The sequence below is a fragment of the Mus pahari genome, chromosome 1, assembly GCF_900095145.1.
Source record: "Mus pahari chromosome 1, PAHARI_EIJ_v1.1, whole genome shotgun sequence".
NCBI lineage: Eukaryota > Metazoa > Chordata > Mammalia > Rodentia > Muridae > Mus > Mus pahari.
Genome location: NC_034590.1, coordinates 86035307 through 86062401, shown reverse-complemented (window position 1 = coordinate 86062401; position 27095 = coordinate 86035307). Strand labels below are relative to the sequence as shown.

The 27095-nt window shown below is 50.6% G+C and overlaps 1 protein-coding gene across 1 annotated transcript in view; it reads left to right on the top strand.

The window, feature by feature from the left end:
- Plekha7 (pleckstrin homology domain containing A7) overlaps positions 1-27095 on the top strand; it is a 183534-nt gene continuing 156439 nt past the window's right edge. The window contains exons 1-3 of the mRNA XM_029535811.1: positions 1-96; positions 203-279; positions 359-416. Of these exons, the coding sequence (XP_029391671.1) occupies positions 14-96; positions 203-279; positions 359-416 (218 nt within the window). The 5' untranslated portion in view covers positions 1-13. The remainder of the gene's footprint in view (positions 97-202; positions 280-358; positions 417-27095) is intronic.

Here is a 27095-nt window from a genome sequence, read left to right as displayed (position 1 = left end):
GCGCTAGGCGAACATGGCGGCTGCGGTCGGGCGGGACACCCTACCTGAGCACTGGTCCTACGGCGTCTGTCGGGACGGCCGCGTCTTCTTCATCAAGTGCGTGAGGGGCGGCGACACCCGGGCGGGGTCGTGCGCTGGGGCTGGGGCGGCGGGCGGGCGGGCGCGTGGGGCGGTGGCGCTAACAGGTGCACCTCTCCCGTAGTGACCAGCTCCGCTGCACGACCTGGCTGCACCCGCGGACCGGAGAACCGGTCAACTCGGGTCACATGATCCGCTCAGGTGGGCGCTGGGTCGGGGCGGGGGGCGGGGGGTCGCCAGGGCTGCGCGAGTTTGACCAACTTTTCTCGCCTTGCCGCAGACTTGCCGCGCGGCTGGGAGGAGGGCTTCACGGAGGAGGGCGCCAGCTTCTTCATCGAGTAAGTGAGCCGGCCCCGCGGCCGCACCTGCCTTGCTCTCCCGCAGCCTTGGCGGGCTCGGCGCTCGGGGGTTTGTTTGCTTGAAGGTGGCGGGCTCGGGGGGCGGGGGGGAACGTCTGCGTACCGGGGTTCGCAGCGCCGCAGGGGGCCTGGCCAGGTCCCGCCCGCCGGCGGCGGAGCCAGCAAACTCCACGGCTCCTCGGGACACGCCTACCCCGGGGGCCTGCGCTGGACTTAGTGGCGGGTGTCGAGGAGTAGGGCTCGCGTGGGTCGGGAGTGTGGCCTGAGGGCTTGGGCGTGGGGGAGGGGGAAGAGGGACCCCGACGCTAGTCTAGCCGCGCTGGCTGGGCTCGCGGTGGAGAGTTGGAGCGCGACCCGGGCCGCTGCATCCTTGCTTCCCAGGGATGGGATGGGGGTGGGGCTCCCGGACAGCCAATGATATTCCTGGAACTCTACCCGCGCGGCTTCGGCGGGCGCCGAACGCGGACGATCTGCTCTGCCCGGGCTAGTAGAACGGGAGCTTTGCCGCCTGAGCCTCTTGGCGCTGTCCCAACAGTTATTCTGGGTCTGTTGGGCCGCGTGGATCTGATCTCGAAACCGTAAGGGGACACGAGTGTACAGTCTTCACTTTTCCCACTCGGGCAAGGTGCCTGTGTTGCAGCGTTCCTCCCTCTGCTTCCTGTGGGTCCTGGGAGTCAGAACTTGCCTTTGATCGTTTGCCCCAGTCGGTGCCTGGCATAGCGTAGGAGCTCTGTAAATGTTTATGGAATGAATGAACTAGCCAAAGGTCTGGCGCTCGATGGTTTGACTGGCACTCGGTGTACTGTGCGGGACCGTGACTCAGAATTCATTTCTTCACCAACTTGGAAACAATGTTTAAATCTGGATCAGAATATGTGAAGAAAGTCCCCGAGCCTCCCTTGTCACTTGGGACTCTTGTATAGTGTCTGCTGATGAGCTCTGTGCAAGGGAGGTGCTCACTGTTTCTGTTCTTCAATTTGTAATCCACCGGAGGAAAGGGAACAAAGAGTGAACAAATAATAATAGCAGGTACGGTGACTGCTGTGCGGAAAATTAACATGAGGGGATGTGACTTGAAGTGATTGGATGGCTGGTTGGACTGGTAGGTCCTGATGACTTTTTTTCTGAGCGGGTGACATTTGGAATTTGAATGACAAGAAGGACCCTTGCTGTGGTGACCAGTAGGGACAAAACATTTCAGAAAAATGTTTAAGGAACAAAACCCTTAAAGTTCAATGAGCAAAAAGTCTTGTGTGGCTTGGAGGTGGTGACCAAGGGAGAGGATGGCATTAAAGGAAGTCACAGGAAGGGAGGTAAACGAAGAAGCTGGAGCAGGGTAAAGAGCTGCTGAGCTCTATCCTGAGACCAGGGAGAATTCAGGAGTTCTTAAGGTAGCTTGGTATGTTTTGCAGTTTGGGGGAGAATGGGGTTTGGGTCGACAGCTGTGCCAGGGAGGCAGGAGAGCCGCAGGAGGCTGTGGTCCAGAGCAGACATTAGTGGGGGGTGAAGCACGGAGATGGAGGAGTCAGAGAGAGAGAGGGAGAGAGAGAGAGAGAGAGAGAGAGAGAGAGAGAGAGAGNGAGAGAGAGAGAGAGAGAGAGAGAGAGAGAGAGAGAGAGAGAGAGAGAGGGAGAGAACGAACTCCTGGGGGGCTGGGGAGATGATACTCGGTTCATAAAATGCTTGCCATGTGAGTATGAGGACTCACATTCCATCTCATAAAAACCCAGGTGTCGTAACAATGTGCACTTGTAATACTAGCACTGGGGAGGTAGAGACTGGAGAATCTGGGGCTTGCTGCCCCGTCATCCTAGCCTAAGCTGCAAGCCCCAGGTCCCAGCAAGAGACTGCTTCAGAAAATAAGTGGATATTTAAGAAAAAAACATGTGAGTTTGGGCTGGCTTCTGGCTTTTACATTCACAGGCACACATATACATGTGCACTTGTACACACAGGAATATACACAAGTACACATACGGCATGCACACACACACACACACACACACACACACACACACACACACACGATTCCTAGAGGTGAGGTCCTGAGAGGGTGGGTGGTGCTCATATCTTTGAGATGGAAAGGCTGGGGGAGAAACAGGCTTGAATAGGTGTTAAGAAAATACATATTTTGTTCTGTTGCATATAAGATGTGAATATATCATATAGATCAGCAATTCTCAACCTGTCATTCACAAATGATCCTTTTTCAGGGGTCAACCAGGATCATTAGAAAACATGTATTCACATTAATTCATAACAGCCAAGTGACAGTTATGAAGTAGCAGCATTAGGAAGGTTGAGAACCACTGATACAGATTTATGAATCTGAAGCTTGGGTTTGAGAGGGAGAGAGGCTTGCAGAGACCCATCTGAGCATAACTGTGTGTGATGTCATAGGGAGTGAGTGATATCATCCAGGACAAGTGTGGGCCAAGAAAGTCTGTCCTGGTTTGCTTGCTGTTGTCATAAGCACCATGAGCAAATGCGTAGTTAGGGAAACTAGGGAAAACACAGGTTTGTCTCAGCTTATACTTCCCATCACAGTTCATCAGTGAAGGAAGTCAAAGCAGGAAGTTGAACAGGAACTGAAGCAGAAACCGTGGAGGAAGGCTGCTTCTTGGCTCACTCTAGCTTGCTAGCCCGCTTTCCTTAGGCTAACGTGTAGGATACTATGGTCCACAGTAGGCTGGGCCCTCCCACATCAATCATCAGTCAAGACAATTCCCTGCAGACATGACCACTGCAGGACAGTCCTCAGTTGAGGCTTCTCTTCCCAGGCTACTCGAGTTTGTATCCAGAAACTAAGCAGAACAATGCTCTAAGCCTGGGGGCGGGTAGTGGCTGAGCCTGGAAAGGCAAACTTAAGAGGACAGACTGAGAAGGTGAGAAGATGTGTAGTCACAGGGACTTCCAGAGCAGGGGACTGCCGCCCATGACTGATGACATGGGTAAGAAACACCTGTCCAGGAAGGGCAGCACATCTTCCTGGAAGTTTTGTTGCAAAGAAGGGTTCAGGCATTGGCTGACAGCTGGAGATTGTGTGGGTAGAGGGAGGGTGTCTTAGGGTTTTATTGCTGTGAAGAGACCTCATGACCAAAGCGACTCAAATAAAGGAGAATTTAATTAGGACTGGTTTACAGTTTCTTTCTTTCTTTCTTTCTTTCTTTCTTTCTTTCTTTCTTTCTTTCTTTCTTTCTTTCTTTCTTTCTTTCGTTGTGTTTGTTTGTTTTAAAGATTTATTTATTTTATGGATGTGCGTACACTGTCACTGTCTTCAGACACACCAGAAGAGGGCATCAGATCCCACTACAGATGGTTGTGAGCCACCATGTGGTTGCTGGGAATTGAACTCAGGACCTTCAGAAGAACAGTCAGTGCTCTTAACCACTGAGCCATCTCTCCAGCCCCTGGCTTACAGTTTCAAAGGTTTAGTCCATCGTCGTCATGGCAGGAAACAGGCAACATACAGACCAGCATGGTGCTGGAGATGGAGCTGAGAGTTCTACATTGTGCTCCAAAGGCAGCTAGGAGGAGACTGCAGTTCCACACTGGGCAGAACTTGAGCACAGGAGTCCTCCAAGCCTTCCTTCCACAAGCGCTACTTCCTTCCTCCTAACAGCGCCACTTCCTCCTAATAGCGCCACTTCCTTCCTCCTAATAGCGCCACTCCCCCTTGGGCCAAGCATTCAAACATATGAGTCTGTGGGGTCCATACCTATTCAAACTACCACAGAGGGGTTTGCTCTTTTCAGGGAAAGATGGTACAGCATCTTATGTTCTGGGCCCGGGGTGGGGGTGGGGGAGATAGATGTAGGAAAAGAACTGGCCGTTATTGGAGCAGAGTTTCTGTGGCGTGAGAGGGAAGGATGCCAGTGTGTATCTCAAGGTCACTGGGGCAGCGAGGAGAGGTGGTGAGTGTTTTGCAGTAGTGGCACAGCCCTGAGTTGGATTTGTGCGGTCTGTAAGACTCTAGGCTGCAGCCCCAGCACCGGGATTTTATCCCCCTTGCAACTCTTCTTCGATCACTCTGTCCCTGCTTCCACCACTCCTTCATCTGAATCCTCCCACACTTTTTGGAAATGACTACCCATAGCAACATTGACTGTGGCCCCTCCTCTCAAAGGCTGCTGGTGCCAGTAGGTTGGAATCTGTTGTGTTTTCTATATGATAATTTCTGAAGAGGCCTTTCCTTTGTTCCACCCCCATGAAGTTTTACACCTATCTGCTTACTAAAGAGTTTGTGTTTTTTTTTTTTTTTTTTTTTTTTAAAGTTACTACATTTGATTGTGTGTCACCTCCAAACCTTGTCCCGAGCCTTTTAGACATGTGTGTCATCCCTAAGCTCTTGTCCTCAACCTTTGGTTTTCTGAGACAAGATCTTCCTGTGATCCTTAGACTGGTCTTGGATTTAAGATCCTTTTGTCTCTATCTCCTGAGGGTTGGGGTCACAGGTATGTGTAACTGCATCCTACTAAACAGATTCATACCATCTAGAGCCTGTTTCTTGAACTATGAAGTGTAGATTTTGGTTGATTTCTGCACTTTTGGCTACACTTTGTCTTCATGGTTCTCACAAAGTACAGGCGAGGTGGTTGCAGACTTTCCCTTTAATAAAAGATGTTGCGCTCTGAGATGCTTTCATTTTTCCATGAGCCTCCTGACTGGACAGCAGATACCACAGTAGTTATGAGAGTTGTTATCTACACCAACAATGAGAAGAGTGGCAATTATATGTCTTTTTTTTTTTTTTTTTTTGAGACAGTCTTGTCTCTATGTGTAGCCCTGGCTGACCTTCAGGTCACAGAGCTCCACCTGCTTCTGCCTCCTGAGGGCCGGGACTGAAGGCGTGCATCTTTTGTTTGTTTGTTTGTTTGTTTAGGTCTTGCAGTTTAGCCCAGGCTTGTCTTTTCTAGCTCTGTAAGAGCTGCTCTCCCAGGTAAGCACCTCCACCTTACCAGGAACTGCTATTGCTACTCATAGCTCTTGTCTGATTTACTTAAAGACAGGGTCTCACTCTGCAGCCCAGCTGGCCTGGAACACTTAACAGTCCTCCTGCCTCAGCTCTCCTGAGAATTTCTCAGGATGATAGGCTTGTATCCCTGTACCTAGTTTTTGGTTTTGCTTTGAGATAGAGCCTCATGTACCGAACCTTAGGTCCTCCATCAGGAAGCTATGCCCCTAGTCTTTGTTTAATTTTTATTTCGAGACAGAATCTCACTGAGCTGCCCAGGGCAGCCTTGAACTTGCAGCCGCCCTGCCATAGTGTCCCAGCAGTTGGGAGTTACAGATCTGCGCCATAGGTCAGCTCTAGGTGAATGCATGTCCTGCCTCAGCCACTTGTGTGCTTGGTGGTGTGTATGTGTGTGGAGTGGGGTGTTGGCATACCACACCCTGCTTGAAGGCTGCTCCTTGAGGGCAGACCTGTTCACTGTTTCTGAGGTGTTGGCACACAGCCCAGGCCTGGACCTGCTTCCACCCTCCATATTTATGGAAGAGGATGTGTCCCCAAGAAACCTTGGGCAGTCATTAACTAGTCCAGTCTTTATCAATACCTGGCTGAAGAGGAGACTTGTGTGTCGAGCAGAAGTGGGGAAGCCAGGAGTAGGCCTGTTGGGGCTGGTGTTTACACCCAGGCATCTTGGAGGCAGTCACTCACTGGCAACAGCAACACTCAAAGCAGGAACCTGGCCAGTTAGAGGCTTAGGCAGCCTTCTCTGGCTCCTTGGTCTCATGAGCTCAGCACTTTGCATCTGGGTATTTTCTCATCTGTTGGCAGTTAGACTAGATCCCCCCCTCTCCCTGGCATCAAGGCCTTGGCATCTTCTGACTTTGCTCCAAGGTCCTGACGGATCAACTGATCACACAAGGTGCCACTTAGCTTCAGGTCCTCCAGCCTTAGCTTTGTGGACTTGGGTCATCCTGTGTAGGTACCATTCCCTAGGCAGTAGGACTTGGGAAAAATACACTGAAGGCTTGGGGTGAAGTTATTTTTCTGCTGTTCCCCCTGTGCTGTGGCCTGAAAACATTTTAAGGGCAGAGCCTATAATATAACTTTCAGGTTCCCAGTGCAAAAGGAAAACGGAAGGCGCCTACTGAAAGGGGAGGGTGCCATTGGAAGTACTGTAGTAAAATGGGTGTGGCGGCACAGTGATCTTAGCACGTGGGAAGAGGAGGAGGCAAGGCCAGCAAGAGTTCAAGGTCATCTTGGGCACTCAGTCTGGGTTACATGAGACTCTAGATACTGGAGTCTCTATCTCCAAAACCCAACGACAAAACAGAGCTGCAGTGTAAGGCAGTGTGCTCAGCTAGCAGTTAGCATTCTGGGAGAGGAGGCAGGAGTTCAAGAGTTCAAGGCCATCTTCAGAAATGGATGGAATTGTAGGAAGCCAGCCTAGGTTGTAGTCTCCTTTGTCAAGCTAAAGGAGACGAATCCACAGATCTATACAATAAAACATGTTCCCTTTGCAGGGTTTCCCCCCTAGACTTGTCATGGTTTTAAAAATTTGCTATTTCATGTCTTTTTTTTTTTTTTTTCCTCTGAGACAGAGTCTCACTGTGTAGTCCTGGATATCCTGGAATTTGCTATGTAGATCAGGCTGGCCTCAAAATCACAGAGGTCTGGCCGTCTTTGCCTCCCCAGTGCTGGGATTAAAGGTGTGCATCACTGTTTTCTGGTTTAATATCATTTTAGGTAAAGGAAAAAATTAAATATATATGTTTTATAGCTCATCTCTATATCAAATATATATAATCATTTATTTAAATGTCAATATCAGGTCATTCACCTCTAATGCCGATTGATTCATCAGCACCATGCCCCACTGGGCAGGTATAAGAGTGGGCAGGCTCAGGGCACTGTGGGGTGAGGCACATGCAGGCCAAGTGGGACATAGGAGGCTGGGAGAAGCAGGGAGAACTGGGGTGGTGAGAGCCATGGCTTCTAGCCTCCTTCAAAGACACCATGCTGTGGACCATACCCAGTCCTTAGGGCGTGCCTTCCACTTTTCAGTCAACTTAAAGACAAAGTAAAGAGTGAATCAGATGTGACAGATGTCAAGGGGGATGTCCCTATTAGCTGGAAGGCCCTTTAGAAAAACTATTGGACACGGCACTTCCAGAACTTTTATTTCAAACCAGAAATTGACAGTCTTACATTGAATTCTGGGTGCTAATGGCTTACATATATTTAAAGTGGAAATCCTGAAACCTCATTGTTGAAGGGCAAGCAGGCTCTCCGGCTTGGCTGGTTTGGTATAATCTCATACTTTACCTCGTACTTCCTGATGGCTTTATCAAGGGGGAAAGCCGGATCACGGATTTAGCACTGTGTCCGTGGGAAAACACTAACAGTGAGTGTTTTGTGGAAAGCTGGAGGACGGACGGACGGACTTAGGGCTGTGATTTGTATCACACCCTCAAAGCACCTGGAAAAACCTCTGAGAAAAAGCATTGAAGCTGCTTAAGGCTCTTGACCCTCGGGGGAGCCATTTGCTCCTGAGGCAGGTCGGTCTGTGTGAAGAGGGGAGGTGTGAGTCTCCTCTGCATTGCTAACCAACCGCTGGGGGAGCTGGGAGGAGGTAGCTCAGAGGAAGAATGCTTGCTTGGCACGCCAAGGAAGCCTGGGTTCCATCCCCAGCACAGCAAAAGGAGAAACAGTAAGAACCGGGTGCTTCTGCCCCTATGGTACACTTTCCATCCTCTTCACGTTAAGAGCACTTCCTAGTGGAGGAAGATCCTGAGCTGGAAGCAGGAGGACAGCCAATCCCAGGTCTTCCAGGGCTACATACAGAGTGAGCGAGTTCAAAGCCAGTCTGTACAATTTAGTGAGACTGTCATTCAATTGTAAAAGTAAAAATAAAGAGATTAGGGGTCCCGGCCCATGAGTGGGGCCTCTGCATTGCATGTGCAAGGCTCTGGGTGCAACTCACAGGTTTTTTTTTTGGGGGGGAGGGGTGGGCAGCTGGCAAGTCAGGCTAGGGTGTGGAATACTGGGTGACAGACTGTGGTGCCCACTCCAGCTCAGCGTAAGGAGTCAGCATCTCAGACTGGCACACGGGTTGTGAGTAAACACCGGCAGAGGGAAGAACCTGGAGGAATACGGTGGTGTTTTCCTCTTGTCACAGGGCTGTCAAAACATTTGCTTTTTGATTTCTGGGAAGGGGAAGCATTTTGAATGTTTTTATTGTCTGCAGGGTGTTTCAGGAACATTATCTGGTTCAATTCTTACCATTATTTCTTTTTTAGCTGTAGAACTTTGGCTCGAAGGGTAAAATAATTTTTCTTACAGTTACCTATTAGCTCAGCCTTTTCAAGGCACAGGGAAGAGAGGCCTGGAGATATTGTTACCCTAGCTTGTGCTTCTCAGACATGGGGAGCACAGATTTAATGACAGAAGGAACGGGAAGGTCTGCTTCCCTGGGAGACTTGGGTGCAGAAAATGTCATGTATGCAGACTTCAGTTCTTCAGTTCTGCTGTGCTGGGGTGGAAACCAGGGCTTTGGGCCTGCTGGGCAAACTCTACCACTGAGCGACATTCCCAACCCTTGGCTGTAGAAATAAAATAGTGTCTTACTGTGAGGCCCCAGCCTGGCCCCAGTCCTCATCCTTCTGCCTCTGTGCCCCAAGTGCTGGGATTGCAGGCCTGCACCACCCACCACACCTGACTTCTGTGGCCTTCACAGTTGATTCATCCTCTCCTCTGCCTACCCGGGATCACCACGTTGGAAAGCTGCATCCGATCTACTGTGTGCCTTTTGCAGTTTCCCAGATAGAAGCATCTGCCCCAGGAGGTGCCAGCTTCTCTTAACTACCCCCTGGGCTTGTGTCGGTCTTGGCGGGGACCTGTGCGAGTCTCACACTCTCTGCCATGCATATGCTCATTGCGATGTGTGTGGGGAAGACAGAGAGGGTGTGTAGTGGGGAGTCTGTGTCTCCAGGAAGTGTGAGGAGACAGACCCATCATTGGCCTTCTGGTCTTTCTGGGTCTTAGTGCCTGGAGGTAAGCCACACCAGCAGCTACTGTGGCCTCAGGTTATCTTCCTCCCTTCCCTTCACCCCCCTAGACAGAGCCTTCCTATGTAGCTGTGGTGGGCTCCAAAATCTCTCTATAAACCAGGCTGGTCTTTAACTCACAGAGTTCCCCGCCTCTGCCTCTTGAGAACTAGGATTGAAAGCATGTACCACTCTGCCGGCCTTGGGCTGTCTCTTTTGCTGGACTGAGAGTGCTTGACCTCTCTCATCTAGTTTCCTCACAACTACCTGCTACCTTGGATGCGGGGTTGGTTTTTCTGGAAGCCCAAAGCACGGCCAAGCTCTGCATCGGGTAGACAGTGTGTAAGTGTGTGGATGTGTTTGGCACCTGTGGGGAGAGGCGCTCTTACCACCTGGGTGCTAATCCCAGCCGTGCTCTGGCTGCTCTCTGACCTTGGTCCGTTGCTGGTTCTCTCTAAGCTTACTTCTCCAAAGGTCCACTGTTGTTAGTTTGAGGATTAAATGAATCACGAGATGGAAAAGGTCCAGGACATGTTTAGTGCAGGGTAAATGCCAATGAACGTGAGCTCCTATACATCTATTGCCACAGCTCAGAGCCGGGGCGAGAATATGAGTCTGTGTCCTGATTGTATTTGACTGCTGTCGGGGGTGGGGGGGGGGGGGGGGGGGGGGGGGGGGGGGGGGAGTGGAGGGTGAGGGAGCTTGATGTTTCTGATACTGGTTTGCCCAAGTTAGCAGCATGTCACCTGTAGAACTCAACTCAGAAATTAATTTGAACCAATGAAAATGGAAAACCATTTAGTACTAACAAGATGTCCTTAGTTCTGGGAAATGCACAGTGAAATGTTTGCTCTGGTGGTTGTGGGAGTGGGGAGTGCGTATTTGTGTGTGTAGGGTAGGGGGCTGGGGAGTATATATTTGTGGGGTTTGGGGTTGGGGGTAAAATGACACCATGGGACACCATGTTAACAATGGCCAAGTCTGGATAACGGATACTTGGGGACACTTTTCACTGTTCTTACTTTTACAACTTAAAAATTACTTTTTTAGCTGGGTGTGGTGGCACATACTTTTAATCTCAGCACTCAGGAGGCAGAGGCAGACAGAGGCAGGCAGGTCTCTGAGTTCAAGGCTAGCCAGGGCTACACAGAGAAACCCTGTCTTGAAAAAACAAAAACAAATAAAAAAGTTTTATATAGTTATGTATTTTATGTGTATGAGTATTTTTCATATATGTGTGTGTGTGTGTGTGTGTGTGTACCACATGTATGCCTGGTGTGTGTGTGTGTGTGTGTGTGTGTACCACATGTATGCCTGGTACCTGCAGAGGGCAGAAGAGCAGCTGTTGGATCCCCTGGAACTGGAGTTACAGGTGGTTGGGGTGCTAGAACCTAGGTCCTCTGGAGTAACAGGGCTTTAACCTCTGAAGCATCTTCTAGCCCTCTACTCCTGCAACTTTCACATACGTTTACAGTGATGTCAAGTAAAGTGTTCGTTACGACAGGTGTTGTGGTGAATGCCTGGAACACACAAGAGGCTGAGGTAAGAACATTTGATGAAGTGAGTTTTAGCTAGGCTTGAACTCTACATATTGAGTTCAAGGCCAGCCTGGGCAACCTTGTCTCAAAACAAACAAACAAATAACAAACAGGCAAAGAACCCCGACACAAAACCCCTCAGCAATTTATCTTAACAGTCAGGTGCTGATGTGAGCACCAAACTTAACAGAAATGGCTCCTTTAATTATCATATGCTGACTGCTGTTTACACATGAGGACGGGGGACTGAGGAATTAATGCATGTGGTAGGTAGCCCGGTGAGGACTGCCCAGTAGTCCTCTGTGTCATCACAGCCCCCTTTCCCTGCTTGGCTGCCTCCCTCAAGAGCCCTGATGGTCCTGTACTGCACAGGCTGGGGCGATCTGTTTTAGGGAAACAAACTGTCCATCAAGGGCCAGGCTGCCTGACATCCATCACAGGTGCTTGCCCAGGCTGCAGGGGTCTAGGCTGTGAGAGCCCAGCATGCTGTGGAAAGGCTGGGGTCTGTCTCCTTCCTGGACTCTGAGAAGCTGTATGAATGCTGCTCCGTAACCAGGCATCACCTGGTATCAGCTGTGGACACTGGAAAATAGAGAAGTTGTCTGTCATGATCAGCAGCTGACACTGGAGTTAAACACCATTCCTTCTAGAGCAGGCATTTTGATTGGCATTTGTACAGCTTGGGCGTTTGAGGCAGGGGTGGGGAGCTAAAGGTCTTCCTGGAACCAGAAGAATCGCAGTTGGAACTCACACCTGAGTTATTTGGTGCTGTTTCTACCCTGGCTGCCCCCCACCCCCACTCCTCTGCACATTCCCTTAGGAAGGACCCCAAAGCAGCAGCATCTTGGGCTCCCCTCACTAAGATCCCACTGAGGAACAAGTGAGCCGATCTGTGGCCCTCGGCAGGTGGGGGTGGTGAGCGGAGCCCTGTTGTCCTGGAAGGGTGGATCTCCCCATTTGGAGTATCACCCCCTCTTTAATCTTTTCTACTTCTCCTTTTTCCTCCTCCCCAGATGTCAACTGACCCAGCTTAGAGACTGATGAGCCTCTTAAGCCTGCTTAAAGAGCCAGGCTGTCTTTCAGGGCCTGCCTGATATCAGGTCGAGATCCCAGCCAGTCCCAGCCAGCCCCAGCCAGCCTTCTCAGGGGCTCTACTGCATTTCCTGTCTGGGCCTGACAGCTTGGAGTTAGCATGCACTCTCCTGTGCCTCCCTGGAACCCACTCAGCCAATGGGGATGTAGTAAGAGGCCCATTCCGTCCTGTGCCCAGGGCATTGCTGCCTGGCCTTCCTGTGGAGCCAGGACCAGAAAAGGGCACAATAAGTGGCATATTTGTGTCGTCTCCATTTGTAAACTGAGTTGGCCATAATTCATAGATGGAGCCAGTGGGCTGTGTAGGGGGGAGTGCCTCCTTAGAGAACTGACCAGAGGTTTGAGTGAAGGAGTTTACCAAGTGTGAAGCTGAAGGGCCTTCGCATTGGGCCCTGTGGACAGAGACAGAGGCCTGTTAGTATTCCTACTAACAGTGTCCAGTGCAAAAGCAGAGAGGACCCTGACCAGTTTCAGTCTGGGTGTTGGGGGGTGGGGCTCTGATGGATCTGGGGACCTTCAGGGGAAGATTGAGGAAGGCAGGCAGCTGTGGAGAAGGGCAGTGCTGAGCTGCAGGGGAGAGGGGAGCAGGTGGTGGGGGTCATAGCATCTGTGCGAGGAGAGGAGCTGTTGGGTGGGCTCTGGCTCAAAGCCTGCTTTGGCAATTTGGTTTCAGGAAAGAGGGCTGATCGGGACATTGCCCAAGGGGTTCCCAGTGCTGAGTCTGAGCCTCACCGTGGTTGTAGAACAAGATGCGAGGCTGGGGATGGACACTGATTTTGACTGTCAGCGTGCTTGCACAGTTTTCATGAAGTTTTGGGTTCGATCCCAAACACTGCATAAACCTGGTTTGTGTGGTACACATCTGCAGTCCTCGGCTCTGCGGAGGTGAAGGCAGGAGGGTCAGAGTTCAAGGTTATGCTACATGAAACTCTGTTTCAAAAACAAAACAAAACGATGCTCTAGATGGGTGCCTGAGACCCCACTGCTGCCTCTTGCTTGGGTCGGTCACTTCCATCTCTGTCTCCAGGTGTTTCTTCCCCTGGGGTAGCTAAGGTGGTGTCTACTTTGACCACCAGTTAGGGCAGCTAGAGCAGGCAGGCACTGAGAATGTAACCTTATCATTGCTGCTGCGTCGGCTCTGGGAAGGAGGCGCCTTGCTAGGCTAGGCGCTGTGCTGCTGGCCGGGCGCTGGTGTTGTGTTCCTGGGGAAGTCTCCTGAGTCAGAGCTAGAGATGGAGGTTTGTGCCTTTTTGCTTTTTCTTTTCATTCTTTGTTTTTGTTTAAACGGGTTCTCAATTTTGTAGTCTAGGCTAGCCTTGAACTCATGTCTCCCAAATACCGGGACTCCAGGCTTGCCAGTGTGCCTCACTGAGAACTTGGTGTTTGTATTGAGACTTGTCTGTAATTGGAAGCTGGGCCCTGATTAGTGCTAAATACCAAAGAGCGGTTAGTGATCTTCGAAGCTCTGTGTAGCTGTGTCCATCCAGAGAGAACAGGAACAGGTTTCCCGGGCTCAGGATTGCTATGGGCTTTCCACCCCCCTGCCCTCTGCACTACCCTGGTGGGGGGCCTTCTTTGGGGTTCCCGCTTGGGCTATCTGGCTTCTCTGGGGGTAGGCAGCAACCTTGGTATCTGTATTAGACACACTTAATGAAGTGCGTGAGCTGAAGCCCTAGTCTAGAATTTGGGTCCAAGCCTCTGGGGGCGTGGCACTTGGGACTCTACACGGGTGCACAGGTGATTCGAGTGCCACTGAGAGTGAAGCCTCACCTAGCTTCAGCTCCTGCGCCTGCACAGCGGCGAGCTCCTTTCCTCCGAGTGTCATTTGAGATGGAAAACTGATAGCCTGGCTGCAGGTCCACGCCTCTGCTCTGCACATGGTGGGCCTGTGGGCATTGTGTCTTTCATGGCAGGAGCTCATCTGTCCAAAATGGTCAGACAGAGCTGGGTGCAAGGTAGCAGAGAGGGAGGAGGGGGCACTGCTGTCTGTCACCGCCTACACTTTTGCTCAGAGGGAGTTCTGGGAGCAGGAGTCTGTCTGGTCTTGCTTCCTCCATAGAGGTAGCACTATGCCACTCTTACCTCTGCCCAGATGCTGCTGCCAGGCTCATAGGGGGGTGATCTGGTTGATCATACCAATGACCATAGAGTGGGGACTCTGCCTTCCCGAGGGTAGGTGGTGAGCTCACACCTCAGAAGCTATAAGTATTTAGAGATACTCTGAGGACAGAGGACGCCTGGCTGGAGGGTCGTTCTGGGTTGCTGGAGGAGGCAGGCAGGCTGCAGCTCAGAACCAGAGATGACTGCGTGTGTGCCAGTGAATGGTGGTGATGGGATAGTGATACCCTACCACTCCCAACATCCCTGAGCTGGTCCCGGGGGATCCTGGCAGGACTAGGGGCTCCAAACAACTCTCATGCTCCAAACAATTCGCCAGCTCCCTGTGGACTGTGTCAGGCACAGGGTCAATGTTCAGCCAAAGAGGTATGTAGGTTTGCTGATTTAACCTTTGGCCTGTCTCTCCAGAAATGGGCTGGTTTACAAGGAGAGTGTTTAGAGTTGGGAGTAAGTACGGCTCTGAGCAGGGATGGGAAGAAGGACTGGAGCCCAGGGTCAGGGTCAAGGGAGGAGAAACACTTACCTAGCCTGCCAGGGGAGCGCTTGGAAAAGTATTTTTCATAGCATATTTTGAGCTGGGGATTTGGAAAATAATAGACAGATGGCTGCTGTGAGGCTAAATATCTATAATCACTGTACCCAGGGATGCATTTTTAAATGGAACTGGTGGTACCTAAAATTACATCCATTTATGTAGGCTTTGCATAATGACTTTTTTTCCTGTGTGAGGTGTGAGCGAGAGCTGAGAGAGCTCAGCTGGCCTCTGCCTTTGGTTTTCCCAACCCTCCTCACCTGAGACTGTGTAGGTGTCTTTCTGTATTTGACATCAGGTGGGTTCTGAAACTCAGAGGACATGAATCCTTCCGGGGGGAAGAAAAGTAATTAATTTCATGTTCTGGGAGTAGATAGATATTTCAGTTAACTCAGAATGTACCTTTATTGTGGGAGAGATATGGGTGATTGGTACTGGATACTTTATAGAACAAGATGAAAGTTCTTTATTTTTTTAAAGATTTATTTATAGTTTTATTTATATGAGTACACTGCAGCTGTCTTCAGACATACCAGAAGAGAGATCAGATCCCATTACAGATGGTTGTGAGCCATCATGTGGTTGCTAGGAATTGAACTCAGAACCTCTGGAAGAGCAGTCAGTGCTCTTAACCACTGAGCCATCTCTCCAGCCCAAGCCAGGGAAGTTTTTTTTTTTTTTTTTTTTTTTTTTGGTTTTTCGAGACAGGGTTTCTCTGTGTAGCCCTGGCTGTCCTGGAACTCACTCTGTAGACCAGGCTGGCCTCGAACTCAGAAATCTGCCTGCCTCTGCCTCCCAAGTGCTGGGATTAAAGGTGTGAGCCACCACGCCCGGCTCGCCAGGGAAGTTCTTAAAAGTGAGCTGTAGGATGGGCTGGTACCCCAAGAAGCCAACTGACTTTCTTAAACCCTCATTCTGTGTTTGTGTGGGTTTTTTAAAATTTATTTTGAGACAGTGTCGTACTGTTTAGTTTTAGCTGGCTTGGAGCTCCCTGTGTAGACGGGTCTGGCTTGGGACTGTGGGCTATCCTCCTGCCTTTGCTTCCTTGGTGTTGGGATTACAGGTGTGGAATACCACCTTTAATTAATTAATTAATTAAATGTATGTTTGTCTGGTGCTGACATGCGCACCAAACTTAACAGAAATGGCTCCTTGAATTATCATATGCTGACTCCGTTTACAGAGGAGAACAAGGGGCTGTGGTAGGTAGCCCAGTGAGGGCTGCCCAGCAGTCCTGTGTCATCACAGCCCCCTTTCCCTGCTTGGCTGCCTCCCTCAAGATCCCCGATGGTCGTGCCCAGGCTGGGGTGGTTTGCTTTAGGGAACCAATCTGTTCACCTAAGGATGGATGAGAGCTACGAGCTGGCCTTCTGTAGCACTAGGGAAAAGTAAACTTTGGGGACCTCTGTGAGTGAGCTGGGCAGAGCCCCACTGGGGGTGGGCACAGGCAAGGGAACCGTAGATGAGTTCCTGGGCTCAGGGGGGAGAGTGGGGAGGTGGCTGGCTTTGTAGAGGGCATGGACTGTGCTACCCTGGGGGCTAGGGTCTTGGCCCTGCTGTCCTCTGCCTGTCACATGCCAAGTACCAGGTGCCACAGGTACAGAGAAGCATGGGCTGTGGAGCCTGGGTGAGTTATTAAGCTTCTGTAAAATGGGGTGAATGTCGGTATCTTCCCCAAGAATCTTATTTTTTTCCTTGATTAAACAAAAATAACATGGCTGGTGGGGTGCTAGTGTTCACCTGTAATCTCGCCCTTGGAAGGCTGAATGAGGAGGATTGTGGGTTTAAGACCACGCTGGAAAACAGTAAGACCTTGTCTCAAGAAATTGAACCAAACCAAACCAAACCAAACCAAAAAACCCTTTAAAAAAAAAAAAAAAAAAAGTCAACAACAAAAGAACGTGGAGTATTGTGATTCCCAGGCTGCAGCAGTATCGTTTAATACTTTTGGCACTTATATGTATTCACAGGGGGCTTATTTATCCTCTGGAGTGGCTGTGCTGTCCCAGGTTTGTGGGAGATTGCTCAGTTCCTTGGCTTCAGTCCCACAGGCCTCCTGTCTACTGATAGAGATCACCTGCTGTCTTGTTCGGCCATCTCAGCATCTTAGTGATGGGTATTTTCTAGATGACAGCATCGGTTATCCTGTCAGGGTTAACCAAGGTTGAAAATGTCCAGTGTCCAGCGCTGCATCCTAATTGTGACCTTGGCTGTTAGCATTTGTGGAGGCAGTTTGAGTACCGTTTGTAGCACAAGTCATGTCTCACCTGAGCCCTGCCTTCCTTTTCCTGGAGGGGAAGAAAAGGCTGCAGTGATAGTGGAGAAGCTAGAGGGAGGTCTGAATTCAGTTAGCATTTCTTTATCCATCTTTGCTGTGCCTCTGGAGAGCATTAGGGATCTAGGTAGCTGGTGCATCAAGGTATTCATTCAGTTTCAAGGGATGGTCAGAGGTGTGTGTGTGTGTGTGTGTGTGTGTGTGTGTGTGTGTGTGTGTGTAAGGACCTAGGGTAAGAGGTGCCCAGGAGGGAGTAGTGTGGGGGTTGGGTTAGTCAGGGAAGCTTTGGGTCTCCAGCTGGGATGGTACAGAGGGCTTAGTGACATAGCCTTGGTCACTAAGGGACCCTTCATGAGGTGGACTTTCACTGAGCCTTTGATGTGTTAGGCTCAGGCCCTGGCACTCTGAGCATCCAAATGAGCAGAGTTAAGCAGCGTTGGACGGAGGTTAGGAACACAGGTTCTGATTCGTGGTTGTCTGTGTTTGAAGCCCGGCACTGGCACTTCTCGGCTTGTGGTGTGATCCCTATATAATCTGGGGCCTCAGCTTCCTGATGTGTAAAATAGGAATAATGGTAATTGTGATAGGGTTTACATGAGCTAACGTGGGGTACTCAGAAGGGTCTTGGCGATAGAAGCTATATGTGTGTGCTGGTTCTTTATTAGCACTAGAATATCATCCGTTCAAGGTAGATGTTTTTTGTCTGGGTTGGTTGCTGCTATATGGGTGCGCCCAGAAACTTCTGGTACATACATAGCAAGCGTCAGGTTAATGATTCACAGCACCGCTGGTGTGCCCAAGGAGCCCTGAGCCTGGGCTAGAAGGGTCACAGGTGTGTTACAAACTGGAGGACACCATGCAAGTCATTTGATAAGGGAACCTGGGTAATTTGGCAGAGGGGCAGGTCAGGGGAAGCTTGGGATTCTGGGCAAGCCCCCAGCTTGGTCTTGAAAAACATGCAGGGGCTTATAGGAGTCTTGAGTGATAGAGGAAGAGGATGGAGCTTGGGCAGAGTCACAGGAAGCATGCCACACTGGCGGCAGTGGGAGAGCAGGGGCTAGCATGCCACACTGGCGGCAGTGGGAGAGCGTGGGCTAGCATGCCACACTGGCAGCAGTGGGAGAGCAGGGGCTAACATGTCACACTGGTGGCAGTGGGAGAGCAGGGGCTAGCATGCCACACTGGCAGCAGTGGGAGAGCAGGGGCTAGCATGCCACACTGGCAGCAGTGGGAGAGCGCAGGCTGCAGAGTAAGTCACTTAGAGGACCTTAGTCCTGTGGGTCTTGCACGCGAGACTCCACCTGGCAGGTGAGGGCTGGCCTCCGAAGCTGCTAACAGGTAACACATACCTTGGTTGGCAGCATGTCTGTCTTAAAAATAGAAGGGACAGATAGAGGGATGGTGTGCTTGTCCTAGGTGTGGCCTAGTTAAAGCCTGACCCCTGCCAACATCAGCTGTCCTCACCTTCACTCACACGTCAGCAACTTCCTCTCACTACTGAGGACTACCTCCTGTCCTTCCCTTCTCCCAGCACTCAGCAGATGGGTGGACTGAGTCACCAGAGAGGCCTCTGTAGTTGGTGGGACCACATAGAACTATTGTTGAGATTTCTGCTGATTTCTAGTCATCCCTTATCTGTGTGATCTGTGTGATGTGTGTGTGAGATGTGTGTGTGTGTGTGTGTGTGTGTGTGTGTGTGTAGGGGGTGCTGTCTGCTACACTCAGTGAGTTGTAGGGCCTTATACATTCCTATGGTGTCCTGTCACAGACAGTCCTAGCTGTGCTTTTGTGTGTTTAAAGTCTAGGTGATTCAAACATCGAGGGTGTAAGAGACAGAAAGGGCACACAGAGTTCATAAGTAACAGCAACACTGTATTCAGTGAATCATGCAGGTCAGGAAGGAATGTGCCATCAAAGAGACAGCTGGCCATGGGGTGAGCCTCAAGGCTCCAGCCTGTAGCCTCTTTTATGGGGTCTAGAGGAAGAAAGTGTGTGGTCACTAGGGACATGGTTTGGTTCTGTCTGTCTGTCTCTGTCTTTCAGGATGTTGAGTCCTAGACCTTCCAGGACTGTGTATGAGTTCGCTGTCAGCAGAGCTCATCAAACACAGGGAGGAGGCTGCAGATTGTAAACACCCTCTCCTGCTCTTCTGGTCAGAGTCCTTGAGTGTCAGTGTCCCTCTCCTGTGTGGACTGTGGCTTCTACAGGGTCCTCAGGAAAGGATTTGGAGCATCTCTCACAGGTTCCTAGAGTAGCCAGAGTTTTTGATCAGGGAACATGTTAGGCTAGAGCCCGAGTCAGAAGTTTTGGCTTTGAGTCTCTGCATTGCCTCTTGTGGCTGTATAACGTCTTAGAAAAGCCAGATTGGCGAGGTAAGGTCTTGCTGACCCAGGCCCCAGATAAATGGTCACAGGTCCACAGCCTGTAAGAAGGCCTGGTTTAGCTCAGTCCCATTCCCTCAGAGCTAGGTTAGAAATGTGTTGGGGTAACTTTTATTGTTGTTATGGTTTTGTTGTTTGTAGACCTGGTCTCGCACAGCTCAGACTGGCCTCGCACTCACTAGCTGATTAGGTCTGCGCCTGTGAGCCTTCCTCAGTGGCCCCACTGTGTTTACTCCTGACTTTTCAGTGGTGAAGGGAGTCCGCTCCCAGGCCAGTGGAGGGAAGGAGAGAGGCTGGAGAGACGGGGCTAGAGTTGGGGAAGGAGACACCAGGAAGCCTTTACCAAGAAATTGTGTCTCAAAACTGTCATGCAGGGAAGAGGACAAAGGCTATCACAGAATCGAAGGTCTGGGAAGTCCAGGGGTCACAGGGTGGAATAATCTGGGGGGGAGAAGACATTGGAACTTGAATAGAACCTTCTGAAGGGTGGGAGAGCCCCCCTCCGTTTCCCACCCAGTGCTTGCATCTAAAGGAGGTCCATCCAAGTTACTAGAGCGTTCTGGTCAGACTTGCGTCATAAACAGGTAGAGAAGTCCCTGGAGGCTGTTTTGCATTCTCTTCATTCTTCAGACTAATCTGAAAGCCAGAAAGGGGCAGGTGGCTTTCCAGCAAGGCTGGATCCAGCCCAGTTAGAACTTGGCCAAGGCCTTAGCCCGGGCTGTTTGTACCACACCCATTTATAAGGGAACCCCTGTCCAGGCCTGGCCCGCCCCTGGTCCACTCCGCCCCACCATTGTGGGGGGGAGGAAGAAAGGTAGAGGAAGCTACAGTTTTGTTTACCAAAGGGGCTGGTTGGGTAGGTCTACTTTGCAAGGTTAAAGGCCAGTGGGGAAACCAAGGTTTCTCTGCGGGTTCCTGCTGGTGGGTAGGTGGAGGTGGGTGGGTGGAGGCAGGCCTGAGCCAGCCACCAGCTGGGAACCTTTGCCTGAGATGCCTGCCTGACTGTTGTGGTGCCTGAGGTTTTTCCGAGGCATGGTTCCTGAGCACAGAGGGCTAAGCAGTTTCTGGCTCTCACGTTTTTTTTTTCTGGAGAGTAGGGCGGGGAGAGATTAGGGCAGACACAGGAGGCCTGTAAGTTTTCCATTTGGGGCAATTAATTTGATGGATTGCAAACCCGCTCCCGACTTCCTCGTGCTCCTCCCTGGACTGAGCTACGGACTGCCTGAGAGCGCCCTCCTTGCCCCTGGCTCCTTCCTGTGTTACCTGCTGGTGGCCTCAACTTGGTTCAAATTTGAGCACACAGTAGGTGCTTTCTGAAAGCCTTGAGTATCTGATGAGAGCCTTTCTAGAAAGCTGTTAGCTGAGGATCTCCCAGTGGCCACACCATTCATAGGTACAACTGAACCTCTGCCATGAGCTAATCTGCTCAAGGTCACTCGTGTCACTGGTGACAGCTGGGACTGTGGCCAGGTTTCTACACTGCACTTGCCTAGTGTGCTCCAAGGAAACGGCGAAGGACTCCTGTGGGTTGTCCTGATCACCCCTTGCCTTGGGTGGGAGGTTCCTGTCAGCGTCTTCCCCTGGTGGTTTCAAAGCCTCCTCCAAGGGTGCTAAGGGCTACACTTTGTCGTGCTCCTGTGTGGTGCTCCCGTGTGGTGCTCCCCTGGGCACTGCAGTGGTGCTCAGAACTGACTTGCTTTGCAGGATGCTGTTGTGGCTGCGTTTCTCCTGCTCCTGGTTTAATCTCGTGTGTTAAGATTTTGGCCTTCCCACACATCTGTAAACATGAAGGGTTTTACAGAAAGCTGTGTATAAAGCAATCTCAGTGTAAGGACGTACCAGGTGTCTGGGGTGGGTAGCTTATTCAGCGCTCCTGCTGTGTAGCAGCTTTGGGCAGGTTTTCTATGATGGAATAGGCATCTGCCCTAGGAACCCATTCTTAGAATCAATTTCTCTCCTTCCCTCCCCCACCCCCTCTCTCTCCCAGAGTCTCATTATGTAACTAACCCTGGCTGGCCAGGAACTTGTCTATATAGACCATGTTAGTTTCAAACTCACAGAAATCTGCCTGTGTCTCCTCTCCTCTTTAAGTACTAGGATTAAAGGTGTACACCACTCATCCAACTGGAATTAATTTTGGCTAACATATAATAAGTAGGTTCGATTGTTGCTTTGGAGCGGGGTAGAGGGGACATTTTTGTGTATCTCAGCCTTAACCTTCAGCTTCTTTCTACCTCCTCAATGTAGGGTTACAGGTGTGTACCCAACACAGCAATTTATGTGGTACTAGGACTCAAACCCAGGGTTTCACATACACTGGGCAAGCCACCATAACACTTTCAGATAAACTGAGTTTCAGTTTCCATTTGTAATCAGCTGATGGAGCATTATTGACTTCCTTGGCTGCTAGGCATTGTTCCAGAGGCCAGGCTGGACTGTGTACATAATCCACGAACTCTCTGCTCCTTGAGCATACTTTGTAGTGGACAGAAAGATGTACCTTCGGAGGATTGCAAATGTGTGAGGTCTGGGCTGGGGAGTCAGGAGGGCGGGGGGTGTGGGGAGGGGTCTGAGGGAGGCCTCTCTGAGGAGATGGCATCTGAGTTGAGATCTCATCAAGGTATGTGACATCTAGGCAGAAGGTCCCCTGAGGAGAGAGCAGCAAGTCCCATTCCGAAGCCAGGGGTCTGGAGTGGGCCAGGCTTGTCCAGAGGAGCAGAAGGAGGTGGGGGCTGGGCTGAGAGTGCAGGGGAGGAGTGGAGGTGGGGGATTTGGCCTTCACTCAGGGTTGGGGTTTGGGGGAGCTATCCTAGGCTTTTGGACAGCGGAATGTCATTTGATTAGAAGGCTAATTTGCTGGCTGTGTGTGGGATAAACAGACTGCCCCAAGCCCATGTAGATAGTCTGTTTGATACAGCACCCAGCATGGATGAGCCTTCATCTGTGGACTCTGGTTCTTCACAAGAACTCTATCATCAAAATTTGGTCTGGGTGACTGCTGTTGTCAGCCCGTTGTCTTCTACCTCCTGTGATGACAGCATTGGGATGTCCTTTCCCCGAGGAGGAACCAGTGGGACCCAGGCTCGGAGGTGAGAAGAGAACTGACAACTCATTCTTTGGCTATTCTTTGCCCAGTTGGCTCTGTAGTTGTGGTGGTGTTCGAATGGAGTCATGGGAAGGGTGCTTGCTTCTACAAACCTGGCAGATCCAACTCTGACCATGTAGCGCAGACCACCCAAGTAATGCCAAGTTGGCTGCCCATGGAGTTTCTGTGTCTATATCTTTTCTCCCCTTTCTGGTTGCCCATGATTTTGGGAGAGGCTAGAACTGGGCCTCTGCACCTTCTTTCCCTCTTTGCCTTTCTCTCTACAGCCTCAGGCCTTTATGGAAAGACCTCAGGTGTCCTTTGACTCCTGGTTGCCGCTTATCAGGTGGAGACGCCTTTGGCAGCAGAACTGGTGTCCACCTCCGCTGGGTCTCTTTGGACGGCAGGAAGCACTCTCTATTTGATAATGTCCCAGTATCATTGGCAGGAAATTCCACATTGGCTCTGAGATCATCATTGCCTTTAGTTATTTTTGAAGGTGTGCTTCACCACATCCAGGCACTTTTGGTTTTTAATTAATTAGTTAACTAATTAATTTTATGCATCTTGTCTGCATGTATGTCTATATACCATGTACATGCATTACTTGTAGAGGCTAGAAGAGGGCGTGGACTGGGATTGCCATTATAACTGTAAGCAGTGGGGAATAGAGTCCAGGTCCTTTGGAAGAGTAGTCAGAGCTCTTAACCACTGAGCAATCCCACCGCATCCCCTGCTTTTAGATCTGAAACAGCCGCTCATCATCTTCTCCTACCCATCTATTTAACCCTGCCTCCTTTAGGGAAGAGTTTCCCAAGAGCCTTTGTTTAGTTCTTACTCTGTTACTTGGAGTAATCCCCTGGGTGGGAGGAGGCATATTCTCGGGGTACAGAAGGCTCCAAAGAGGTCTTAGAACCAGGAGGCGATAGCACATCTTTCAATGATGCAGAATCCTGCAATTCAAGGTGGTTGGCCATCACTGGGCAGTTGAGCTTATACTTGTGCCTATGTGTGGTGTAGGGGCAGGAAGGGGTGAGGCTGTGAACTAACAGGTGGCCCAGAGCACACAGGCTCCCTCTTCAGCCCCGTGTACCTGAGGTCAGCAGGCTGCCAGGGCTGCAGGTTTTAGAGCTCCTTTGTCTGGGCCCAGCCACCATGGGTTTCCCCCATAAAGAGCTCCGTTTGGGTTTGCAAATCCCACCCTCCACCATATCTTTCCTTCCTACTCTGGATGGGGTTACTGATTAAATTTGTCCTGGGAACCTGTACACGTAGAGCCAGGACAGAACAGTGTGTTGGATGTGGACATTCTCTTCCTGGGCCCAGTGGGGTGTGAGCAGGGCTCTAGGCCCCTGCATCTGGAGTTCCCTTTTCCTGGGTTCTGTGGTCCTGGCTGGCTGGTCTTCTGCCAGTCAGTCGCTTGGTTTGATTTAGGTTCTGACTGCAGGTTGTTTGATTTAGGCCGAGAGTCTGCAATAATAGGAACCTGGACGTGAGCCCTTGGCCAAACAGTCCAAATTCTTTGGACATAAAGATTTTCTAAAGGGGCTTGGGGCCTTTCCAAGGCTTCCCAGTTTCTGTTTATACCCCATGCAGATTTGGGTTTGGAATTGATTTTCCTGTGTTCCCCAGAGCCCTATCCCAGTCTCCCAAGGGACCTGGTTAGGTCGTTGGGACTCTTCTCTCAGCCCAGCCTCACCCATTGGCTCATGGAGCATCCTCCTGGCAGCCCCTGCCCTTCCCCAGTGCCATGATGCTGAAAGGCTGAGGGTGGAGTGGGGCCTTTTGTTTTGTTTTTAAATAAGGGCAACGTGGGTAAACAGAACAGCGTTTCTGGTGCCGTCAGAGAGGGCCAGGACCCCACATTCCGGCTCCATGACAACAGGCTGTGGGCAGCGGCCGTTGAGATGGACAATGGTAGCTCTGTTGAAAGGCTGAGGCTGGGCTCTGAAAGAGCGCATTTTAATTGAGCACTTTCCACCCTGAGATCCGTGGGGATCTGGTGGCCCACTCCTCGCCTAGTCATTTTTGTCTTTGCAGCTTCAGAACCAAGTTATTGAAACCCCTTGTTCCCTTTCCAGCCTGGGCTGGTTTGTTCCGCAATGGTAGGAGAAAGGTTGGGATAAGGGCTAAAAGGGTCTGGTGACATCCTTGTAACCTGGCTGGTTTGAAAGATAAAGACTAGGTTAGAATCCTGGTGGCAGTGTTTCTCAGCTAAGCCCTGTGCCTCAGTTTCCTCGTTAGCAAATTATGTGGAATGCCGAGTCTCACTTGGGCTAGGGAGATAGCTCAGCTATTAAAGTGCATGCCATGAGGGCACAAGGGCCCGGGTTTGATCCCCTGGAACTTAAATGAAAAATGTGGGGTGCTCTGGGGCTTGTAGTCACAACACTGAGCCAGCAGAGGTAGGTAAATCTCTCGGGTTTGTTTTTCAGTCTAGCAGAACTGATGAACCTCAGGTTCAGTGAGAGACCTTGTATCAAAAAAATTAGGTAGAGAGTCTGAAGAAGATGCGTGACATTCAGGCCCAGCCTTTCCATGCACATGTGCACACAAATGTGTGCCGTTATGCCCACTCGGGATGGCTATGAGGATGAAAGACAGTTAACGGAAAGTCCTGAGGATGGCGCCATGACTGCCCTTCTTTTTGCCTTATGCAGTTTTAGTATCTGTTGAGATCACCATGGACGTTTCATTAACCTTCAGAGCTCCTAGGACCAGCACAGCGTTCCTACCAGAATGCAAATCTAATTTCATATTTTCCTTGGCTCAGGTGGTTTCAGTGGGTCTCATTGACCCCTCTGCATAAGGAGAGCTCCTTTTTGTTAAAGGCCTACTGCATGCCGAGCACGGGAACTTACATTTGATGAAGGCCTGCATGCTCGGTTCTCTCATTTAGAGACTTGGCTCTCTTTTGTTGATTTTTCTTCCTTGTTGTCCTAGGCCCAAACCAAATAAGAACATGCATGTCTCGAGGAACAGCCTTTCCCATGGTCAAGCTCAGCGTGCCTTCTGCCAGGCCTGTCCCCTTACCACCATCTCCATTGGATTCATCTGTACAAAACACACTTGCCACTAGTCTGTGGCCCTTAGACATGCTTGAGGGTAGTGGGCTCCAAGTCAGTCAAGCTCCTGTGTGTGGCGACCCGTCTGGCTGCCGGGAGAGCCCCACAGACACAAGCTGCTCCTGATACCCTGGGTCTTCCTAAAGACCAAGGATGTTTCTGTTTGGATACTCTCTTGAAGCTTAACTGGACCAGGTTTCTTTAGAGGATCCAGTGCTTGAGGATGTTCAGGGTGTGAGGGAGGCCTGGCATAGGTCTTTGGTCCTACTCTTTCTGTGGTGACTGGTGCTGCTATAGTTCATCACCACTTTTGCTCCTCCTACTGTTTATATCCACCTCTGGGTGCATCCCTTATAGGGACAGACCCAGGGCAGGAGGTGTGGGGATATGGTCTGTGTGCACATACCTGCTTGCTGCTGAAGGTCTTGCCTGTCTGTGAATGGGCTGCCAAGTATCCAAATGAGGGGGATCACTTCCATACCAAACAGAGCCTCTGCTCAGGAGATAGAGTCTTTGTATTGCTGGCTTCACGGGGCCAAATTCTCAAAGATTACCTTGAAAGTGTCTCTCATTGGAAATGACAGCCATGGTGAGGAGCCTTAGAAAGAAAGGTAAAGGGGAGTGTGGGAAAGTGGCCTGGGAGCCGTGAGCATGTGAGCATGCGTGGTTCCTGCCACCTCGGCTCTGATCCCAGGAGAGCCGCGCATCACCCGTGCTGTTAGCAGCTAACTCATTGGCCTTGAGTGTTTGGGTCTCCTCTCCTGTGACATGGAGGACTCGTCTAGCTGTAGCTACCTCTCATGGGTGGTGTCAGGAGCAAAGGATCAGACATCCTGGAAGTCTTGTCTTTATTTCGTCAGTCAACCTTTGCTACACACACTGGATTCCACGGCTGTGTATCTAAGGGTGACTAGAACATGGTCTCTTGTCCTGGAGCCCAGGGATGGCAGTGGGAGAGGGTGGAAAGTGAGTGGGCAGAAGCTCACGCTGCACACTGTTGAGTGTTGAAACGGAGACATGAAGAAGGGTTGTGGTACTTAGCTCTGAGAGGTCCATGTAGCATCCCAAAAGAGGTGACCCTCACGTAAATAAGAATGGGGGTGGGGAGCTCTGACAAGCAGTCTCAGCACTGTGGAAATCTAATGAGGGCTGGGGTTGTGGGCCATTCGGGAAAGAGGCTGCCCTGGGACCACGTGATGGGTGGAACAGTAACTAAGGCCCTGAAGCACATGGTGGTACATCGAAAATCTTATTCTGATGGCTACAAGGACCGAGAACCAGACAATGGCAGGGAGACCTGCTAGACAGCTTTAATGAGGCTGTGTGTGTCTTTTAAAGTGTATTTATTTTATTTTATGTGTATTAGTGTTTTGCCTATGTATGTATGTATGTATGTATGTATGTATGTATGTATGTATGTATGTATATCAAGCATATTCCTGGTACCCAGAGAGGTCAGAAGAGGTCTCAGTTATAGATACTGTACTGGAATTGTAGTTACAAGCAGTTGTGAGTCCCTGTGTGTGCGCTGGAAATTGAACCCAGATGCCCTACAAGAGCAGCTTTTTTTTTTTTTTT